Raw genomic sequence first — 23962 nt, 5'->3', positions numbered from 1 at the left:
GTATAAACCAATCGGCTAGCAATGAGATGATAGAATAAACACTGATCCGAAGGTTAAAGCATACATCGGATGGAGGTCCAATGTTATAAAATCCACAAGATTAGATAAACAGTAAAACTTTTGTTGTGATCGGCTAAGTCCAACTTATATGTATATGCAATCCTTGTAAGCCCATGCAACGTCCAGATAACTCATCGGCTGAAACCCCGATGAAACCCTTATTGGCAATCAAGAAGCATGCTAGAGATTATGGTTCTAAACATGACTTAGTAGATCAAACTCAACTGATGCAGCACTAAGTATGAAAAGAAACATAATATCTAGACAATCAAGCCGTTGACTGATTTTTAGGGTGGTAAATGTCTAAGCTAATCTAATCTAGCAACACGATTTAGCCAATACCGGCAGAAACCCTAAAGCGAGAAGCAGCCGATAGAGGTAAATTGATATGCTAAGACTAGATTAACAGAGACATATGATAAATAGGTAGACAAATATATCATCCAAACCGGAGCAATTCAAGAGGTCGAATGTACTGATGCAGCCTTGAACAACGCTGATGTAGATGAGACAATTGCCTGCGCCGACGGAACGTAGGACTTACCCCTTCGCTGGAGATCGAAAGCCGATGCAGCCCCGCGTCAGGTGCTAAGTTCCGTCGGATGATAAGTAAAAACCTCGATAAAGAGGGTGGCGATGCGCCGAGAGTAGTTGTATTGATCGATAGATTGATAGATTACAATGACCCAGGGTGTACATATTTATACCCATAGGGAGATACTAGTCCTTGTTGGACAGGAAAGAAACTAAAGATAAAAGGAAAAGATAAAGTCCTTATCGGACACTAAACACACTTTCCTAAAGATAAAAGGAAACTAACAAACTATTCATAATTAATAGATAAACTGCCATGCCGTATCCTTCTTGAACTCGGACTCTTTTGGATAAATTCCCTTTAGTTGATCCAACTCCATCGAGAACACGGTTGCTGGTGATTTGATGACTCCCATCGGCTGATTCCATAACTCTGAAGCCGATACTGACTCTAAGCCGATGATGACTTTGGGCTTACCAAATTTCGTCGTTAACAGCGTGCGGTACAACGGAAGGACGATGAGTCCCTCCACTCATACATCTAGCGGTTTTGTCAGGTCCGCAACACCATCCCATGCATCCCTCCTCATGCGGTCATCTACGCATTTAGGGGGGCGTGCGGCATAACCGCGTGCTGGAGAAGGTCGCCTCCAAGGAGCACAAGACATATGCGGAGCTTTTTCAACTCGCGGATCACGTGGCCCGCAAAGAGGAGGCGTGGGCTTGGAACTCCTCCAGCTCTGGCGCGGCGGCTGCGGCTGCCCCTGAGTCCTCCTCCCGCTCCAAGCGGCGAGAGAAGAGGAAGAAGAAGAGATCGGTCCGATCCAGCGACAAGGGCCACGTCCTCACCGCCGAAGGCACCTTGCGGCCCCCGCACAAAGAGAAGGCCGCGAGCATCAAACAGAAGGACAACGCCGCCCCTGGTGAGAGCCGCTCGCTAGATAAGTGGTGCATCGTCCACAATACCTCCACCCACAGCCTTGCTGACTGTCGCACGATCAAGTCCTTGGCCGAGCGCGTCAAGAAGTCGCATCAGGAGAAGCGGCAGTGTCACCGGGAGGGCAAAGCCCCGACGACCTCGGCCGACAAGCGGCGAGAGGAGGCCAAGAAGAAGGCCCCCGTCGACAATGGTGATGAGGACCTGGAGTTCTAGGAGCTTGACACCACTGTCGCCACCGTCGACTGTGGAACATGCACCCACGCATCCGACCGTAGCTTTAAGGCCATGAAGCACGAGCTTCTGGCCGCTGTCCCTACCCATGAGGCGACACGGCGAGCACGCTGGTCGGAGGTGAAGCTCACCTTCGACCAAACCGACCACCCGCCAGTGGTTGCCCGGGGAGGGCAGTTGGCGCTGGTGGTATCGCAAACCATCTGCAACGATAAGATGAAGCGCGTCCTAATCAACGGCGGGGTCGCACTAAACATCATCTCCCCCGCGGCCTTCGACGCTATCAAGGCCCCAGTGATGAAGCTTAAGACGTCGCTACCCATCATAGGAGTGACCCCGGGACACACGTGGCCGTCCGGTCATATTGTGCTCCTGGTCACCTTTGGTGATCCCACCAACTTCCGCACCGAACGGCTCGACTTTGATGTGGCGGATCTCAATCTGCCCTACAACGCGGTCCTTGGTAGGCCCGCATTGGTGAAGTTCATGGCGGTCACCCATTACGCCTACCTCCAGATGAAGATGCTGAGCCCCGGCGGCCCCATCACCATTAGTGGCGATGTCAAGATCGCCCTGACTTGCACGAAGCAACGTGCAAGCAACCTCGCAGCCGGAGAACGGCGGCGGGGGGCCTAAGACTTCCACCTCTCGTCTCTTGAAGAAGCGGATGACTTCGGGTGACGAGGTGTCCGTTAAGAAGATTATCCTTGGCAATGATCCGTCCAAGACCGAAGATTGGCGGTAACTTGGACGACAAATAGGAAGACGCGCTCGTCTCCTTCCTGCGGGCAAACGCCGACGTCTTTGCCTAAAAGCCGTCGGACATGCCTAGGGTCCACAGGGAGGTGATTGTTGACAAAAAAATCGAACACACCGGCCTGGGAGATCTGCTTAACTCCAGTGCAGGTCCAAAGATTGGTGAAATGCGAGCGTGCCAGTCAGTTTGATCCTGCAACTGACAAGATATACAAATAGTAGATCAAAACAGCCGATCGGCTGACAAGCCGATGGAGTAGTTCCAGCCGATAGCGATAATAGCCGATGCCGATACCAGCTGATAGCGATAGGGTTTAAGCAATCGGTTATATGTCCAATGTAGATAATAATATAAATGCAATCGGCTGATGATGATGTAATAAAATAACAATATAATCCAGTATAAACCAATCGGCTAGCAATGATATGATAAATAAGCATGGATCCGAAGGTTAAAGCACACATCGGCTGGAGGTCCGATGTCATGAAATCCACAAGATTAGATTAAACAGTGAAACCTTTGTTGTCATCGACTAAATCCAACTTATATGTATGTGCAATCCTTATGAACCGATGCAACGTCCAGACAACTCATCGGCTGAAACCCCGATGAAACCCTTATTGACAATCAAGAAGCAGGCTAGAGATTATGGTTCTAAGCACGACTTAGTAGATCAAACTTAACTGATGCAGCACTAAGTATGAAAAGAAACATAATATCTAGACAATCAAGCCATTGACTGAATTTTTAGGGTGGTAGATGTCTAAGCTAATCTAATCTAACAACACGATTTAGCCGATACCGGCAGAAACCCTAAAGCGAGAAGCAGCCGATAGAGGTAAATTGATATGCTAAGACTAGATTAACAGAGACATATGATAAATAGGTAGGCAAATATATCATCCAAACCAGAGCAATCCAAGAGGTCGAATGTGCTGATGCAGCCTTGAACGACGCCGATGTAGATGAGACAATTGCCTGGGCCGACGGAACATTGGACTTACCCCTTAGCCGATGATCGAACACCGATGCAGCCCCGCGTCAAGCGCCATGTCCCGTCGGACGATAAAATAAAGTAGAAAAGGTAAAAGATGGCGATGCGCCAAATTGTATTGATCGTAGAGATAGATTACATAGACCCCGGGTGTACATGTTTATACACATGGGTTGATACAAGTCCTTGTCAGACAAGAAAGAAACTTTCCTAAAGATAAAAGGAAAAGATAAAGTCCTTATAGGACACTAAACACACTTTCCTATAGATAAAAGGAAACTAACAAACTATTCCTAATTAATAGATAACTTGTCATGCCGCATTCTCTTTGAACTCGATCTCTTCTGAATAAGCTTCCTTTAGTAGATCAATTTCCTTAACCGAATATAGCAATAATTCGACAACTGAAGACTTGACAACTCTCATCAGCTAATCTTAGGACTTCGAAGCCGATGACTACTCCGGGCTTACCAAATTTCACTGTTAACAGTGATCGAGCACCATCTAGCCGTGCGGCCGGACGCGAGACCCGTCCGACAGAAGGTGCGGCGGTAGGCCCCGGAGCGACAAGCTTTTATCCGCGAGGAGGTGGCGCATCTCCTAGAGGCCGAGTTCATCCGAGAGGTCATCCATTTGGAGTGGTTGGCGAACCTGGTGGTCGTCCCCAAGGCGAACGGCAAGCTCTGGATGTGCATCGACTACACCGACCTTAACAAGGCATGCCCTAAGGATCCCTTCCCTTTGCCACGCATAGATCAGATAGTTGACTCCACCGTGGGGTGCGACTTTTTGTGTTTCCTAGATGCTTATTCAGGTTACCATTAAATCTGCATGGCTAGGAAGGATGAGGAAAAAACTGCTTTCATTACTCCTGTAGGCACATTTTGTTATACAACTATGTCTTTTGGTTTAAAGAATGTGTTGGTATTTCTTAACGACATTACTAGAAATATAATTCCCAGCAATGATTTACAAAGTCTATCAGGGTTATGGATACCACATACCTAATAGTAGTTGACTAAATCTCAGCAGGACCCACCACATACCATGTCTTATACGGAAACAACCTTCGGATATGGATGGAGTTCCGGATAAGGAAAGACAACCAGAGTTACACACCAGGGATGGTGTTCCTGGTGCATTCGCACCCAAAATCCACTTCCATTAAATGGTGAATGAGGGGGATCCTTCCCGTGTCAGCCTGCGTCAGCCGACATGATTTGATGGGCCACGCACAACAGCCGATACTCAGAGGACTTCCACGTTGTGGTGCAAGACACATATTTAATATAGGGAATATATACTCCCTTCACTGGGCGGCACACCCCCCGCGCATGTGAGAGAACCCCTTGGAGTATAAAAGGAGGTTCATGTCCAGTGAAGAGGAGGCAGGTCGAAGAACAAAGAGTTGGATCGCTTAGCCCTAGTTTGTACACCAGAGGTTCAGAGACTTGGAAAGCTCAGAAAAATCATCATACACAGGAGTAGGGTATTACACTTTTTAGCGGCCCGAACCTGTATAATTCCCTTTGTCTCATCCTTTTTGAGGGGCCCGATCCCCTCGACAGCTTCCAATCTTCCCAGCTCCTTAGCTTTCACTCGCTGCCCTCGGCCGAACCAACAAAGGAGGGGCCTCACGGTCCCCCGCTCGAGGAGTTCGTCCTCCGACAAACCCAAACCCAGCTCCACATCTCTAGTTTATTTTATGACAGTGCTCCAATCAGCTCTGTACCCATTTTAAGTGGAGCTGAAATTATTTGGCTGAGCTCTGGAGCTGTGTCAAACGGACCTATCATCTTCGTACGTGGAGAAGAATCTCCATCGTGACGTACCTAACACCACCTCACTGTACCGTGAATAGCCTAAGGCTGGGTTCGGAGGAGGGGTTGGACCCGGCACGCAAAACGATGTTCGCATTAACGTGTGATTAATTAAGTATTAGTTTTTTTTTTCAAAAATCGATCAATATGATTTTTTTCAAGCAACTTTCGTATAGAAACTTTTTGCAAAAAAACACATCGTTTAGTAGTTTGAAAAGCGTGCACGTGGAAAACGAGTGTGGGGGAGTTGGGAACTCCCGGCAAAGAACGCAGCCTACATGAGGTTACAAGTCTCCATTTTTCAAAAACATGTGCTATAGGACACACCCTCGTTGGTGTTGGCGCACGTGATCTTGGTGTGCACGCTTGAGTGCATCTGTGCATCCAAATTGTACTCGGGATAAAAAAAAAGATTTGTCTACTCGATGAACTAGGAGTATTTGATTTTCTAGCACACATTATTGGAGAAATATATGCTGAAGAAAAGGCACAGATTCTTACTATACATTAAGCTGCAGACTGAACCATCATCAGCTATCTGAAACCAATCCAGCATCCCTTGTGCTCACAACCAGAGGAGGGATGCTCTGCTCACTCCAGAACAGCTGATCAGGATCCACCTCACCCTTCACCATTGCCAGCCTCCTGAAGTTTCCCCTGAAGTACTTCTCCCCCCACACCCTGGCCTCCTCATAGCTTGTGTTTCCCTCCACATTCTGCCCCAAATCCAGGTCCCTGTAGTTGATGTATGCAGCCCTGGGGTTCTTGCTCACATAGGGTGTCATCAGCTCATGCAACCCCCTCACCCAGCTCAGATGATCATCCTCATAGGACACATTCTTGTCACCTCCCCACTTGACAAAGTATTGCAGGTTGTAGAGGTATCCGCTCCGGTGAGCGTACGGCGTGCCGGATTCCGGTATCCGGCTCATCTCGCCGCCTTGTGGGTCAATGTCGATGGAGCCGTCTTCGTCTTCGACGATCTTGGTGAGCAATTCGATCAGGCCGGGTGTCGGAATTGGTGAGGTTAGGTAGTCGAGCTTGATCTTGTAGTAGTCCTTGGGTTGCAGTGTCCTGTCAAGAAGCACCTCTGCTGGTTGGCCATTGGTGTAGCCGTAGGAGTACAGCATGGATTGCAGCCAGTTCATCTCCCTGCAATCGGTTGGTTTGATGCCGAGTTCGGGCAAATGGTGGTCGATTTGGGTGATCATGTCGCTGCAATTGCCAAGAAACAATGATTTGAACGTCACCAATGGATGACGAGTTGAGTCGTCGCCGTCGTTGATGGTCTTGGCCTCCATGGACATTTTGACGAACAGGTTGTCGGGGAGAGCGTGCGCCACGGCTTGCCATTTGGTGAGGAGGCGGAGGAGAGATTGCTCGTCGTGGCCACCTCGCCGGAGTAGGAGGCGGTGGACGGTGAAGGCGGAGACGACGGCCGGGACGGGGACGAGGTTGACGGTCCAGGAGACGACGATGCCGACGCTGCCGCCGCCGCCGCCCCTGATCGCCCAGAAGAGGCCCTCCCCCATGGCCGCCCTGTCCAGGAGCCTCCCCTCGGCGTCCACCACCTCCGCGTCCACCACGTTGTCGGCGGCGAGGCCGTACTTGCGCATCATCGGGCCGAACCCGCCGCCGCTGAGGTGCCCGCCGACGCAGACCGTCGGGCAGATTCCGGCGGGGAACCCGAGCCGCCCGCCGCTCCCCTCCGCCACCGTGTAGTAGAGCTCCCCGAGCGTGGCCCCCGCCTCGGCGCGCGCCACGCCCCTCGCCGCGTCCACCCGCACCGCCCGGAGCGCCGCGACATCGACGACGGCGAACCTCGGGGACCGGCCGAGCGAGCGGTACGAGAGGCCCTCGTAGTCGTGCCCGCCGCTGCGCGCGCGGACGGTGAGGCCGTGGGCGCGGCAGCAGACGACGCAGGCGCGCACCTCGTCGGCGGTCACGGGCGTGAGCACCAGCGCCGGGCGGGGCGTCCGCGGCGAGGCGAAGCGGAGGTTCTGGATGGTGGAGTCGAGCAGCGACGGGTAGGAGGCGTCGCCCGGCGCGTGCACGAGCCGCGACGGGTCGCCGGCGGTCGCCGGCGACCGCCGCGCGACGCACCGGAGGAAGCTCTCGCGCAGATCGCCAACGCCGCCGCCGTCTCGCCACCGCGCGGAACACGGCGAGGCGAGCAGCGAGAAGTGGAGGAGGAGGAGGAGAAGAGGGAGGCGCGGGCGGCTTGGCTCCATCGTCGTCTTGCTCGAGGTCGCGGCCGGAGCTTTGCTCAGCTCCGCTCCCACTGCGTCGAACGGGTCACCTACCTGCTCGATCTTTGGGTTTGGTGGCTACACGTAATGAGGCATCCATAACCAGAAAGAACCTCAATTATTGTGATTTATTTTTAAGGAACCTCCGATTTTAAGATAAAATATTTCAAAAAGCCTTATACTTTTCAAAAAAAACCTCATATTTTACTATTATACTCCCTTCATTTCTTAATAAATTACGCCGTTGATTTTTAGCATAACGTTTGACTAATTGTCTAACTGAAAAATTATATAAATGTCATTTTTTTTTGTTGCAACATATTTTATAATTAAAAAACTTTAAGTATGACTTATAATTTATCATATTTACATTATTTTTTTAATCTAATAAGATGATGGGTTAATTGGATCGATGCCACTGCAACTTTGCCAAATTAAAAAAAGCCACTACTATTCATCATATTAGCTGGGTGCCACTGCAATTTTAGAAAATTGGATCCATGCCACTCCCGTCACTTATTCCATCTCATCTCTCACACCGTCTCATCCTCATCCCCTCCACATCGTCTCATCCTCATCCCCTCCACACCGCACGACGGCCGGCACGAGCGGAAGACAAGCCGGCGCGGTCACGGCCGGGCCTGGTGGGGTCTCTCCGGCGCGGTCTCCAGTGCCGAGCTCCCTCACCAACGCCACCGAGCTCCTTCGCCACCACCGAGCTCCTTCGCCGCCACCCAGGTCGGCCTTGCCGTTGACGACGCTGACAACGAAAGCCACCTCACGGGTCGACTCGGCGACCATCGTGCTGTCGGGGCATGTGGTGAGGAAGCCGAGGCATCCAAGGAGAAGGCGGCAGAGTGGGCCGCGGCTGCGCCACCGTCTCCGGCCAGCAGCGTCAGCGTCCCTGGCCGAGGACGCGCACGACGAGATCCTTTTGGCAGCGAACGACCGGCGAGGCGACGAGGAGCAGCCGCATCGCTCCCTGCGGTGTCCTCAACCGCCGTCATGGCATGGGGGCTGCTCCGCACGGGATTCCGGCCTTCACTTGCGCCTGCGCCACCACGAGAACCCTAAGCCGCCGCCGCCGCCGCTTGCGCCTGCGTCGGTGTCATCGCCGAAGCCGGAGTCAGTGGTGGTGTCCTCTGGCACAGTCCTCGGACGGGGAAAGACGGTGTCAACGGGAGTGGATGGAAAACGCGACGGAGTGGTATGGATCCAATTTCCCGAAATTGTAGTGGCGCCCAGCCGATATGATGAATAGTAGTAGCATTTTTTTAATTTGGCAAAGTTGCGGTGGCATGGATCGAATTAACCCGATGATGAATGGTCAAACATTATTCTAAAGTTAACCGTGTCATCTATTAAAAAATAGAGGTACGATATGATTATTTTTTACATAAATTCATACTAGTTGACTCAAAATATGCATCCCTCTCGTGTATTTTATCTTCTTTTCCTCAATTCTGCACTGTGGTATTAAAAAACTTAACATAATTCATGACATGAGAATAAGCTAAATATACACATAAATTATCAAACCATCGATGATCAACGCTAGTTGCAAAGCAACTATATGTATATGGGCAATGCTAGAAAGTCTTACATTATGAAACGGAGGAAGAAAAAATATCTCATACAATTGTTTACAGTTTTAAAAGAAAAATATTAGCCAAAGTGGATGATTTAGGCTTGGACCTAAAGGTTATAAGAAATATTTTGCCCTAAAACGTAAGATTGCATGAAGCAAATTATAAAACTTGGGATTTTGAGTTAAGAATGCCCCCAAAACCAGAACATGATGTGGTTTTTTTTTTAAAAAAAAATACTCCTAATTATTCAGCCAGTAGGTGATGGTAATTGATGAAAGATAACTAGCCAAATTGTCCTGTTAAGCCCACAGCTAAATTTCAAGGCTTTTTTTTTAAAAAAAAACATTATAGAGTTTTTTTTTTTTAGTCTCAGGGCAGACCCAACCAAACGTTTTCAGTCCCAGTGGAAAGAAAGTGGAGCTGGTTGTGATGATCAAAAAATGAATAGAGAGGTGAAGTGGGGTTTGGGCCAATCCATAACTTGAAATTAGATTTATGAGTTTGAGAGCCCTACTAAATAGGTCCTTGGTCTCTCAAAGTTTAAATTTTGTGAACATAATTAGATTTAATTTTAGGGTTTTTTTAAGTCTGTTTTTTATCGTTGGCTTTTAAACCGTAATAACACAAATATTTATGTTTTATTTGTGAATTATTACTTTTTTTGCTTTGTTCATTTTTCTTAAATGATCAGAGCATATGTTTTAAAACTAGTGAGGATCACCTTAAAATCATTTTTCATCGCTTGGACCACGAGCATTTAATTTATAAACCGCATGGGAAGAAGAGGAAAAGGGGCCCGATTCATTCTTGAGACACAGCTCGATGTCTGTCGGATGCATCAAGCATTTCGACTGACCAACTGGAAGCAGGAGACAAAAGCGGTATATCAGAAAACGCCAATCTCTTGCAGCCGGTGACCGGCCAGAAAACAACTCCGTCTCGCCACCGCGCAGAACACGAGCTTTTGAGCTGTGCTACTCCGCTTGAAATTAAAACATAAAATTAACAGAGAGCGATGTAAAACCATTGGATTATCATAAAAAAAAAATAAGAAAAAAAGAGGCAGCTCGACGTCTCTGTCGGACGGCATCAAGCTTTCAACGATAACTCAGGTCACGAATGATTTCGACAGGCCAGCTAGAGCAGTAGGGAAAAAGAATGGTAGTATTTGAAAAAAAAAACGCCAATCTCTTGAAAATATCTAATCTAGAAGGGACTACCTTCCTGAACTTGCAATTGTAAGTAGGTGATCAGATTCAGAGGTAGTTACATGTTTCCATGCAAAAGCACAAGTGTGACATTGGACAAGATGATGTAAGATCAGATCATGCTCTTAGCTTTCAGGTAATTGACAAAAACATCTGGCCGGAAAATTCATCAAGTAACATAAAACTTGGAAGGTGAACTTCTGCCCAACAAGGGAAAAGCTTTTCTAACAGCTGAGCCTACAGGTGAAAATGTTTTAAGAGGTATTCGCCTGGGCCTTGTTGAGGATGACTCCTTCATACTTGACCTGGAACCACTTCATGGCATCCTCCTTGGTCACCCGGTGCTGGATCCCAACGCGAGACTTGCACCTCCGACGACGGGCAACACGGTAGCCAGCACGCTCAAGCACAACATAGAAGTCCATTCCATAGATACCTGTTGAGGGGTCGTACCTGCAGCACACAAGGGACGGTTTAGCGTGCAGAAAATTATAAATTAAAAACAAAAAAACACTTATTTCAATGTGCTTTTGGTGAATACCAAACATCGTATTGGTGCATTCTCTCCATCATCAGCTATGCACAGCTCAAGAGCAATGCAAACTACACATACGAAACTATTATGGTGCATATGTGGACAAACTTCGTGGACGGTCGAGATCAAAGATGGTGAGCGTGTAGATCATTTCTAAATTGGATTGTGAAGTTCCAAAGGGTTGCTCAGATCATTTGTTAGTATGAAACTTGCTAATTTGGTAGGCATTTCTATGATTCAAATAAGCAAGCATTTCCAGTCACTAAACAGTTGTTAATACGTCCATGATGGATAGAGGTAATTGGGTCCGTAAAAAGACAGTACTAACAAGTATCCAAAGGTGAAACAAGGGATAAATTGACAATTCAATTAGATAGTTTTTTTCTGCAAGTATAAAAAACAATCATCATGAGTAAACATGCTCTGATGCTGAATGCCAAGTGAACTGCTCAATTAGTAAACAAAATAGACAAATGACAAAATTGCACTGATGGTGAGAAGAGCTTCCCAGAGGTTCTAGAGTTCTAACTCACAGTACATTTACTAATAGGGTGATGTTTCTACCATAGAAATACGAAGTTTGTACTGTTTCGTGGTTCCAGACCTTCTAGATTTTTGACAATGTGGCTCTTTTACAAAACTTATTTTATAAATAGACCCCCAACTGTGAAACAAAGTGTGGTTTTGATTCATTGTGATGGGAAAATGGAGTGTCAAAAGTGAAGAAAATGTGTGTGTTGACTAACATAGGTCAGAATGTGATATTTGTGCCCGAAAAACGGTAGTTTTGTTACGTGTGTGCATGTGATCGAATTCAATCTTGGTCAATGGCAAGGACCAGAACTATGCTCAGGGAGGAGCAGTCCGGTGAGGTCATGAGGCCATGTGATAAGGTGGGATTGACGTCGGGATCCTTGGAGGTCAACCGGGGTCAACGACGGATCGGGACTAAACTCAGGGAGGAGTTGAGGTCCAGAACGATCAGGGATGCCGGTTGACAAGCTTGAATACAATGCGGTGCACGATGAACGGACACAATGTCGGGAGGACTTCGCAACGGGCTTCACAAGGTCAAGTGTGCAGGTGTCAGGATTCGCGAAGAGTAATGTACGATGCAAATGCAAGAATGCTCCCTCTATGTGCCTAACTCCCCTTTTCACCAAGATCTAAAGCAAAATTTTAAATTCTCAATGAGTGCATTTTGCTGAATATTTCTCCCCCTTAGGCAATGATGACATGCAAAATGCAAAAAATGAGACATTGCAAACTTTAATTTGAGTGAACTTTGGAGGTTACCAGCTAGACATGTACAAAAGAAGTATGAAACATGACAAGAGCAACAAGGTTATATCACTAGCAAGCTTTCATGCTATTTCTAGAAGAAGCTTAAGAGTAAGCAATCCAACGCATAAATATGCAAGATTGACATTATCAAAAACAAAAATGAACCCATGATACCGTGCTAATGCCCAGTTCAAGAGAGTATCAAGATGGTAATAAAACATAGAACATGGGCTTTTAGCTCTATCACATTTGCATTTTATTCCTTTTCAGATTTTTGAAGAAAACTATAGCACAATCGCGATGGCACGCCTAATCTTATCAGTCAGCGAGTGATGAGGGCGCCAAACACTGTCATCAAGTCTCAAACAAGTTTTCCAGTTAGAGCTCCTGTTACAGGTAGTCTCAGTGCTATCTTCAGCACTACTTATGCGTAAACACACTCAATAGCCTGGGACAAAAGCAGTGGTAAAACACATAAAGCATAGAAAGAACATAATTGATACACCCATGAACAATCAAGCGTGAGCATTCAAAAGGATGTACCGAAAGCTATTGCTAAGATGATATAAACATGGCATATCTATGAGAAGGATATTGCATCAAAAGCAAACTTCTAGAGCAAGTTGTGCACATTAATTAAGTTCAAGTGTAGATTCAATTTAAGCAAGTATCAATGCGCATGAAGAGCATAGCATGAACATACAAGCTACTTAAGCACGTGTAACCTAGACAAAAGATCTAGCTTGCATAAAAGTAAGAGATGAATATCAAAAGATGTCCAGTAAATTGTTAACAAAGCTCTTTAATGAAAAGATGTATAATACAATGCAAGAAAGTAAACATGATGCAAATGTCACAAATGCATGCAAAAGAAAAGAACTCCCTCTCAACGCAATCCACAGGGGTGGATCACCCCTAACTCACTTTGCAAGAACTCACATCATGCTCAATCAAGAGGTTTTGTAAAAATATCAGCATGTCGTTTCTCGGATTTAACAAACTCTAGCACAATGTGTTGACGAAAAATCCACGCCCAGCTAATGGTGCCAAATCTGTGTTGATGCGAACTATGTCGACAAACACAATGCCGGGAGATCTGCTTAGCTTCAGTGCAGGTCCAAAAATTTGGATTCGAATGCGGGCGTGCCAGTCAGTTTGATATTGCGACTGACAGGATAGATAAATTGATGATCACATAGTCGATCGACCAATAAGGTGATATGGCGATACCAGACGATGTTGATAGGATTTTGAACACATCGGCTATATGTCCGATATAGATTCTGACACTTAGATAAATAATGATATAAAGACAATCGACTGATGATAATATAATGAAATAAATATCCAATAAACCAATTAGCCAACAATAATATGATAGAATAAATATTAATCTGATGGTTAAAGCATACATCGGCTGGGAATCTGATGTCATTAGAATTTAAATCCAAAAGATTAGGCAATCAATAAAACCTTGCTGCAATTGGCTAAAACCAACTTGTATATAATCCTTATAAGCCGATGCAACATTTAAATAACTTATCAACTGAAAACCCAATGAAACAATGATTCATGTTTACAACTTAAATAAATCTAATACAACCACAACCCTACAGGGCGAACCCAACTGGATGTAGCATAAGGTTGATAATTACCTGATAGATTTAAGCAAGCCAATATGACACCAATCAAAGTGATCATGTACTAAATTTGACTAAGACAGTAAAATCATCAAAGAGAAATTTAACACATCAAATAAACCCCCCGATGAAACATTAGCACGAACCTATCGGCTTAACAAGACTTTGATTATCAATAACAATCTGAGTAGGTCGGACCTAACCGATGCAGCACGAGATTGCGTTTAATAATCTGATCTCAATGAGTCGATAAAACTTTCTAATGCGATGGATATAACAAATCTATTTAAAATAGCATTGTGATTGTAGAGATATGTCGGCTAAGACAAGATCAGACCTAACCAAGACAGTCCTAACTAAATTTATGCGTCTCTAAACACAATGCAATTAAAAATACAATTCAAATATCAGGTAGGTAAAATATACCAACCGAACCAGAGCAATCCAAGAGGTCAAAGCGATGGAGCCTTGAACAACACCAATATAACCAATACAACTACCGAGGCCAGCAGAACTTAGGGGTTACCCCTTCACCGAAGATCAAAGACATGCAGCCCCGCGTTAGGTGCCAAGTTCTGCAGGTAACAAAAACCTCGGAAAAGAGGGTGTTATGCGCCAATATTGATCCAGAGATAAATGGCAATGACCCCAAGTGTACATATTTATACCCTCGGGCTGATACGAGTCCTGATCGGACACGTTACAAGTTTCCTAAAGATAAAAAGAAAGATAGAAGTCTTGATCGGACACTATAGACAAAACTTAAGGAAAATTACTAAAAACTACCTAATTATTAGATAGAATTAAACTGTTATGCCATGGTCTTCACGATTCCTTCCTAAACTCGATCTCTTCTAGATAAAATTCCATCGGCTGCTTGACTTCTTTCCTTAACCAAATCCACTACAGAATCTTACCAAATTTTGGTAAATTTTGGCGTTAACATGGTACATTTCTAAACATATTTTCGGAGAAAGTGGTACCGTATCTCAATGTGCTTGGTCCTTGAATGTTGAACCGGATTCTTAACAACGTTAATTGCACTGTTGTCACAAAAAAAAACACTCAAAGACAAGCAACCATACACCTTCACTTGTGGTTTTGAATTTAAACTTTCAAAAGCCCAAAAGGACATCTCTCACAAAGAGGCACACACCCATGGGCAAATGGGCCGGCAAAGTGACTCTAAGGGACTACTCCAAAGGGCTCCAAAGGAAGCCTACTCACCCTAACATCCACCTCTCTATTTATAGCCCAAGATGGATGAAATCCCCCTAAGATAATGTCAAAATTGCCCTTGGGGCAAAACACATAGCTCAGATGAAATCTAGGCCATCTGTTATTCCTTCTCCTCAAAGGAAATATCTCAGATGTCCAAACGAGCCGAAGCTTCTCATGCGCACGCACTCCAGGGTGAACCCGTGATTCGCGCGAACGCCTCCTCGGCCAATCACCGTACGCACTTGCTTGCATTTGCATCCTTATCTGTCACTTGGTCTTGATTTTTCAATCTCTTCAAATAACCAAGTTTGACTTGCAATATTATTTGCTTTGTGGAGCAAAATCAAATTTTCAAAATTTTGCTTGAAGTTGCCAATGTTTCCATCAAGGGGGAGATTGTGAAACAAATTGTGGTTTTGATTTATTGTGATGGAAAATTGGCGAGTGCCGGAAGTGCAAGAAATGTGTGCTGACTAACACAAGTAAGGTTGTGATATCTATGCCCGAACAACGGGCGTTTTGTTTATGTGTGTGCAGGTGATCGAAGTCAACCTTGGTCAATGGCGAGGACCGGGACTATGCTCAGGGAGGAGCGGAGGTCCGACGCGGTCAAGAGGCCATGTGACAAGGTGGGACTGACGTCAGGATCCTTGGAGGTCTCTCTAGGTCAACGGCAGATCGGGACTAAACTCATGGAAGAGTTGAGGTCCAGAAGAGTAAAGGAGGCCAGTTGACAAGGTTGAGTACAAGGCGGTGCCCGATGAACGAACACCGTGTCAGTAGTACTTCGCAACGAGATTCACAAGGTCAAGTGTGCAAATGTCTGAGATTCGCGAAGAGTAATGTACAATGCTAGACGATACATGCACTTGGACAGCGTATGTGTACTGTACTCATGCAAGCAAGTGATTGGGTTGCGCATATGTGCACGTGGCCCAATGCCATGCACTTGTGCACGAGTCTGATCGACTTGGCTTGGAGGAGGTCAAGCCAATTAGGCTCTTGCTTGTTGACCCAAGACGGAGGCGGTAAGGCGTCCGGCTAGCAGCCTTGTTGGCAGGGAGGCCGAACCATGCTGGTCAAGGTGACGGTCCAAGACGACAGTTGCAGATGAGGCCTGGCTAGACGCAAGACGCAGCGAGGGCACAGAGGCGAAAGCCGTACGGGACATGCGGTTGTCTCATACTCGCCGCACAAGCGCATAAGGTCGCATAGGTGGAGCGCGCCTCCCAAAGACGCGTGGTGAACGGGTATTCGGCGAGCGGCAAAGACGTGGATCAACGACGACCAAGTACGTGCGGTGATTGAGCGTACGCGCGGATCGCAGGCCCCACCGTAGATTGCTCGTGCCGAAGAAGCTTCAGCCTTCAGCTCATCTCACTGGTAGGTGGGCCTAGCTAGCAAGTTGCGCGGGAGGAGTGGTTCGATGCATATTTTATGTGGAAAATGGGATCTGGAGCGGGCAACAACATGGAGGACATCCGAGCTATTTCCTTTGAGAAGGAACAACGGATGGCCTAGATTTCATCTAAGCTAGGGTTTCACCCTGAGGGCAATTTGAACATTTTCTTAGTGGGATTTCCGTCATCTTCGACTATAAATAGAGTGGATGTTAGGGAAAGTAGTGTCCCTTTAGAGCCCCTTGGAGTAGTCCCTTAAAATCTCTTTAGTGTCCCTTCTGCCCATGGATGTGTACTTCTTTATGAGAGATAGCCTTCAGGGCTTTTAAGAGTTTAAATTCAAAACAAGTGAAGGTGTATGACTGCTTGTCTCTTTAGTGTTTTCTTTTTAACACCTTTCGTATCAAAGATATTCTGGAGTTGAATTTAATTTCAGTTTTTGCGCTACGGTCTAAGGGAATTCTTCGCTAAAGATTTTTTATGGGTATTCAAGGAAGAATTTCGATACGCTATATACGACGACTTTGTCCAAAAATGCCATCGCCGTTATCGTCGTTAGGGTTCCGTCCATTCCGCGACATTAAGTGCTATAAGATGAACAGTGTACTTAACTCCGCGACATTAAGTGCTATAGGATGAACAGTGTACTTAACAGTGCAAAATAGACAGAACCCTAACGGCGATGGCATTTTGGGACAATCGTTTGTACGATGGTATTTCTTGGAACTCACACTTGCTAATGGCATTTTTTGGATTTGGACGCTTGTCAATAGCATTTCTTGGATTATCTCAAAGATGATGGCGCCAAGACCTTGTCACACGTTGTAAGCAATCCACGTCACTAGATGGTCAGCTCCAGGAACCTTGGCATTGATGGAATAAGCCTTGTGCTGTTAGTAGCCTTGTTGGTTTTTGGTCTTTGTCGTTCTGTTTTGCTTTTAGCATCTTAGGACAGCATCCTTTCAGTTTTGCTTTTAGCATCTTAGGACAACATCCTTTCGGTTTTGCTCTTTAGCATCTTAGGACAGCATCCCTTTTATGCTTTATGTTTTCCTTTCACCTTTAGACTAGCCCGCAGCCAGCAAGCTATGGCTATAAATATGTATCCAACCTCCCCCGGATAGTATGGCTTGGTACTAGAGCCACTCTATCCTGTAGTCTAGACATCTCTTGCTCATCCCCTTCACGAGCTCCCCTCTGTCCTCAACCGGCAGCTGGAACACCGGCTATTCCTGCTCATCCCTCTTCCCCTGCACTGACGAGCAGCAGCTCGTCAGAGGCAAACTCTTCCCCACACTGCAGGCCCCCAATAGCATGCCATGTCCGCAGGACAGTCTTAGCGCTCGGTCGCCTTGAGCGCGCGGCTCCGACAGGAGGCCGAGCTCGCCGCGGCCGAGGAACGCGAGCAAGTGGCAGCAGAGACTGCTGCGATGGCAGCGAGGGCGTCAAGGCTGCCGGCGGCGGAATTGGCGGCGGCAAGGGCGGAAGTGGAAGCAGCGGCAGCGGCGGATGCAGCGCAAGCGGCGGCGGCAGAGCTCAAGGCTCTGCGCGACAATAGCTCCAGCAGCTCTGTCTCCGCCTACGACATCCCTGCTGATGAGCTGACGAGGGAGGCAGCTCGTGAGCGGGCGGAGCAGCGGGCAGCCGCGCAACCCCACGCGCGCCGTAGCAGCAGCCCAGCCGGGCGTGGACGCGTCGGTGGCGTTCCTGGATGGAGCGCGCACAGCAGCGTTAGCCCAGAAGGGCTTGGACGTGTTGGCGGACCCCCTGGCAGGGGTGCGCATGACGGCGGTGCTCCCGGCGGCAACGGCTTGGTCAACGGAGATCGCGGCCGTGGCAGGCGGCTCGTCTCTCCCTCCCCGGACCGGTACCGTGGACACCACGGGATTTAGGCCGTCATCAGGGAAGTCAGCCCCGGCGGTGGTTGGCCTGCCTTCACCAAGACCAACTACATCGAGTGGGCTGCGGTCATGAGGGTGAGGCTCCAGGTGCGGCACATGTGGGAGGCAGTTCGGTACGGCGACGTCGACTACGACGAGGATCGACGGGCACTAAAAGGATGATGTCCTAAGATGCTAAAAGCAAAACTGAAAGAATGTTGTCCTAGGATCGCTAGGATGCTGTCCTAAGATGCTAAAAGCAAAACTGAAAGGATGTTGTCCTAAGATGCTAAAAACAAAACAGAACAACAAAGACCAAAGACCAACAAGGCTACTAACAGTACAAGGCTTATTCCATCAGGCATTGGGCTTATATACTTCTTAAAATATTAACACACCATTAGAACAATTATACATGTGGTGTGGTGATGAGATGCCTGCTCTTGCCTCCTAGCAAGCTTAGTTCGAACATTGGGTGGGAATCTTTTTTGTTTTCCTTTTTTTAAGTGGCATGCACACCTTGAATGGACCAGCAAAAGAAGACTAGACAGGAAAAAACACCCATCATGAAGATTTGATCACATGATTTCCAGGAACGTAAGAGTTCATTTAACCACTTTAAGCACTTGTCAACTTATTATAGATGATAGCCCATTAAATTCTTAATCTCATATGAGCTCATCGCCAACAAAATATTTTAGATACAATTTTTGTGCGTCAATATTGTGCCATGTTGTGTTACGCATTCCTGGTAATGCATATGTGAGCTCATATGACAGTTGATAATGAGCTATATTCTATAATAAGTTGATTAATATACCAATTGTTTAATGACATCACTAAAAAAATTGCACTGGCCAAGGATCGAACTCAACTAGGTGGCAAGTTTAGACATCTTACCACTACACCATTCATGTACCATTATGTGGATGGGTGTGTTAATATGTTAGAAACATATGAGCCCAGAACCAAAGTTATTGGCGCGGACCATCTAGTAATGTGGATTTTGTGCCACTCGTGCCATGGTATCAATGCTAGGATCTTTGGCGACAAGGTATTGAGGATGTTTGAATCCCAAGCAAGGAAAAGCATAGCCTAGCCTAGCAAGGAGAGTTGCTTAGTATTAGCAAAAGAAAAAAAAAGTATTGCTTAGTAAGGCCAACTAACTACCGAGAAAAGCTCACCCAAGACAAAAAGCCAAATCGGTTAGCATCCGATGGCAATTTGTCGGGCTAAACATCCAAGCATTGTACTTTTGCTTTTTTATGCCATAGCTTTCATGGGCTAGCTTGAGCTTGCTAGGCCAAGCAAAGGTAATTGCACAATCTATATAGACCATGAATATTGGTGCTAATGATCTTGGAGCCGAGATTCAGGTCCAATTATTTTATAAGTTTTGTCAAGGTCTATTTATAAAGTAAGTTTTCAAATGGACCAGATTATAAAAGATCTAGTCCATGGTCTGCTTCAAAATCGAGCTCAATGCTCTTTAGAAATCACAACACCACTTAAACAAAAGCATCAATGTTTATGCCTCAATCAAATAAACATCTATAGCATTAGCAGTATGCTAACAATTCCTAGGTACCAAATGAATTGTCAATGACCCGAGAACACTTAAAAAAACCATCTTCAGGTTTAGCAACTTACAACTAATAAAATTCTATCACTTGTAAACATCAATCCAAAACAAATCTATTGAATGAGGCAATTTCAAGCAAATATTGGAAGCGCTATCCTAGGTCACAAAAGGGAATGGAGACAATGAATGCTTTAAAATCTTCTAGGCACAGGACTAACATAAACAGGCAGATACGAAAAGCGAAATGTTTCATCCGAGAAAGAGTAACGGGGCCCTTACTTGATGCCAAGATCAATGTGCTCCTGGATACCGAAGCCGAAGCATCCGGTGTCACTGAAGTTCCTCCTGAGCAGCTCGTACTCCTTGACCTTGAGCCCGCTCTCCAGCAGCTGCATCGCCTTCTCCCCTCTCACCGTCACGTAGCACGCGATCTTCTCGTTACGCCTGATTCCGAACGACCGCACGGTGTACCTCGCTGCAAAGAAAGCGCCCCCCGCAAACTCTCGTCATCACCACAACGAAGCTAAGAGTAAACTAGAGTAGAGAGACGGCAATGGCGGAGAGCTTAACCTACCCTTGGAGAACACCGGGGTCTGCCCGCTGAGCTGCTCCAGCACCTGCAAGAAACCGGAGAGAGAGGGGGGTTGAAATGGAGGTTGGCGAGAGGAGGGTTGGGAGAATTTTGGGGGGAGGGGGGGTGGTGACCTTGGAGGCGCGGGTGAGGCGGTCGCCGCTCTCACCGACGGAGATGTTGAGGACGAGCTTCTGCACCTTGATCTCCCGCATCGGGTTCGACTGCTTCTTCTCCGACGCCTGCACCACAACTCACCACACGCACGCGGAAGAGGGGTGTTAGGTTGAGGAGATGAACAGCGATGAGTCGGGAAGGAGGGAGGGAGGAGGCGACCATGGCGGAGATGGCCGGGAGTTCGTCGGCGGCGAGGAGGAGGGAGGAGGGAAGGTGGCGTGGCGGCGCTGGGATAAAAGAGAGAGCGCAGCCCTAGGCGGTGGCTGCGACCAAGAGGTTTCTGGATGGGCCCAATTGTGGTAAGTGGCCTTTTGAACGACAGCGAAAAGAATGGCCCAATGCTTCGATGCAACCACAAAATGGGCCAAAAGCCCAAATTCTACCACGTACAAATGTGCCCGCTTGATGAGTTTTGGATTATTTTTGGGATTTTAAATGTTCTAATGGTAAGAACATTTTATTCGGTATTTTTGAGTAAATTTCATAAAACTATATGTACTTTGACAAACTATTATAAAACTATAGATTTAAAAAGGTGTATCACAAAACTACAGATTTAGGACTGAATTCATCAAAGAACTACATATTTAAGGTGGAAGATCACCAAACTATAAATTTAGTAATAAAATTATCACAACAGTTCATGTTTTGCATCATGTTAAGTACAAAACTACACATTTATCACTCTAACATTGCAGTAGTGGTAGGAATTTAAGCTGTAAAATATGTAGTTTTGTGATACTCTAGTATTAAATCTATAGTTTTGTGATAAATTTTGTGTTAAATATGTAGTTTTATAATACGACGCCTTAAATCTGTACTTTTATAATACTTCGATCAAAGTACTGTAGTTTTGTAAAATTTACTCGTAATTTTATTTGTATGAGCAATCATAAAAAGAGATATGACCAACAAAGAATAATCTCAAAATCAAAATCAAATTATATTATTATAGATTTTGATTGCAATCCAAATATTTGAGGGACCTAAGAGTTGTATCTCAAAATACAACTCAACCTTTTGAAATCTTGCTCTACGAAAAAATTACACGAAAATATCCGCTAGTTGTACTTACTGTAGCTCGAGTACATTTCAATCATATTAGCTTAACTAGTCGCAAGATAAATTTTAGATTTTCTCGCATCGCCGCCGCTAGTTATAACGGCATTTCATTCTAGAAACCAGACTAGAAAATCATTACAATGGAGAAAAACCTTCGATGTGGTGCATGACTTCACTCACAAGGTCTAAATTCTGATGTTCATAATTATGCATGTGTGGATACTTAACTGAGATTGTGGATGTATCAACAGGCTTTCATCTCTCCAGTTGTATGTTAAAAGGATGTACTCGTAGGTATGTGCATGTGCAGTGATGCATGTACGTGCATATATATTCCATATAATTGAGATCACCTCGATGCTTTCATGTGCATATACATACCTTTGGACAGGGGCAGACCCAGGCCACGGATCAATGCCTAGGATTTGGATTGAAATCTCACTACGTAGTACAAAATTCCATCATGTAAGTTCAATCTTAACCCAAAGTGCAATGGGCTAGCCTAGGCCTTGACCAAGGCTGGGTCAGCCCCTGCCTTTAAATCATAATGTAGAGCCTAAATATTCTTTCTCTTACACGGTTCCCACATAGAAAAAAAAACATGAGTAAGTGGGAGTTAATCGCCGGGCAAATCTCCTTTGGCAGATAGGGATGGGATCAAATGGAAGCATCAGCCATATCCATATCCAATCCATCCCTCTGCCAATGGAGTAGTTGCCCTGCAATGCACATCCACAGGCTCGATCTCAACCATTTTCCTCATCAGAATGCCTCAGATAGTAGTAGCAAGTAGTATTACATATTGTACATATTGTGGTTGCTCGAGATCGTGTTGGTGTGGTGATGAGCGAAGGGGCGACGGCGGTGGCAGTATTTATTTGCTGCCGGAAACGGCATATCCGGCAGCACAATGCTTTGCTGCTTCTCCAGCTGAATTCGAGAGCCCTTTCCCCTTTCGTCGTATTGATATTTGACGGCCGATGCGGCGATGCCATATTGCCATGGAAGAAAAAAAAGGGAAAAGAAAAGAGAGGGTGAAATGCCAAGAATCCGAGTTAGCTTTATTCCGATTTTGGAGATAGATCTCGCGTCTTTCCTGGACAGCCTACGTGGACCCTGTGTTACGCGACGAGAGGCCGCTGCTGCATGCGATGCCCAGCGTTTGTTCTCTTCTTGTCTGATTTTTTCTTTGTAAAAATATTTTGCAGTCCAGACAGCACATAGATAGAGAGAGAAAGGTAGGCTGCCATTTGTGCTGTGAACAGTTTTGCAGAATGCGATGCCATTGTTCTTTCGCACCAAAGAGGAATTGCCACTTGCGATCTCAGGATGCGATGCTGCCTATATATCTTTGTTATATTTAACTAGGAAGGTAGCCCGCGCATTCGCGCGGGCATGTATCGTAAACTGTATTTAAGATACTCATAAGTAATAGGCTGATTGTGTTAAAATGTCGTATTTGTTGTATAGTAAACTATAGGCATATGGATCTTATATCGTTGGTTTGATTATAAGCAGAGCAATAGTTAGATTAGAAATCAGACGTGAAACTTATAATTATAGATTATTTATATTTTAGTTAAATAGGAACGTAAGAGGAATGAAAAGTTTAGAGCTTGAGCCAGAGAGGGGAAGGAGCGGCTGTGTAGTGATGGGCGCATGTGGAGGGTATTTTTTTTTAATTTTTCTAAGTGATTAAGTGAAAACCAATTATTAGATGTAATTTTCCTAAGATTTGCAAGATTTTTTTAAAATATGTGACATGCCACTTATTAAGATATATTTTTCTAAAAGTAGATTAGATAGTTGAAAATAATGTTAATAGGTCATCGATCTAGGTGAAAACCGTTATCTAGATGTTTTATTTTTTTTTCTTTTAATATATAAGATTTTACTAATTTTTAAAATGTGACACTTGGTAATTTAGCATGTATCTAAAAGGTCATACATGGTGACTTTATATTTTTCTATTTTTTATTATGTAGAATGATTAAGATGACATAATACATATTGTCAAATTTTCAATGTTTCAGTGTTGTTTGCTTGTTGGTGTATGTTCAAATTACGTATTTTAAATTTTACATAGTAAAATATGAGTAACATAAATAAACAGTTCAAATAAATTAAAAATAGGATGTTATTTGGGTTGTCAGGTAAAGAATAGGTGGCAGTTCAAATAACATATTTTATTTTTTATAGTGAAATATTGGTAATATTGATTTTAAATT

General features: G+C 45.5%; 2 protein-coding genes across 2 annotated transcripts; both read right to left on the bottom strand.

The window, feature by feature from the left end:
• Window positions 1-5749: 5749 nt before the first annotated feature.
• LOC127764776 (berberine bridge enzyme-like Cyn d 4) lies at window positions 5750-7678 on the bottom strand. The gene has a single exon (XM_052289689.1). It carries the CDS (start codon window positions 7565-7567, stop codon window positions 5867-5869), a length of 1701 nt encoding a protein of 566 aa, XP_052145649.1. The 5' UTR covers window positions 7568-7678; the 3' UTR covers window positions 5750-5866.
• Window positions 7679-10484: 2806 nt separating this feature from the next.
• LOC127762972 (60S ribosomal protein L11-like) lies at window positions 10485-20954 on the bottom strand. Its single transcript, XM_052287517.1, has 5 exons — window positions 20832-20954; window positions 20630-20737; window positions 20499-20541; window positions 20204-20399; window positions 10485-10835 (listed from the first exon to the last, which is right to left on the bottom strand). Exons 1-5 carry the CDS (start codon window positions 20832-20834, stop codon window positions 10637-10639), a joined length of 549 nt encoding a protein of 182 aa, XP_052143477.1. The 5' UTR covers window positions 20835-20954; the 3' UTR covers window positions 10485-10636.
• Window positions 20955-23962: the final 3008 nt, after the last annotated feature.

Source organism: Oryza glaberrima, chromosome 2 (genome assembly GCF_000147395.1).
Source record: "Oryza glaberrima chromosome 2, OglaRS2, whole genome shotgun sequence".
Lineage (NCBI taxonomy): Eukaryota > Viridiplantae > Streptophyta > Magnoliopsida > Poales > Poaceae > Oryza > Oryza glaberrima.
This window is presented reverse-complemented; position numbering and strand designations above follow the sequence as displayed.

Excerpts from the sequence above, each read along its gene's own strand:
- LOC127764776 (XM_052289689.1), bottom strand. The coding sequence starts at position 7,567 with ATGGAGCCAAGCCGCCCGCGCCTCCCTCTTCTCCTCCTCCTCCTCCAC.
- LOC127762972 (XM_052287517.1), bottom strand. Across the intron at positions 20,542-20,629 it reads GCCTCACCCGCGCCTCCAAG|GTGCTGGAGCAGCTCAGCGG; the intron begins GTCACCACCCCC and ends GGTTTCTTGCAG. Across the intron at positions 10,836-20,203 it reads CACATTGATCTTGGCATCAA|GTACGACCCCTCAACAGGTA; the intron begins GTAAGGGCCCCG and ends TGTGTGCTGCAG.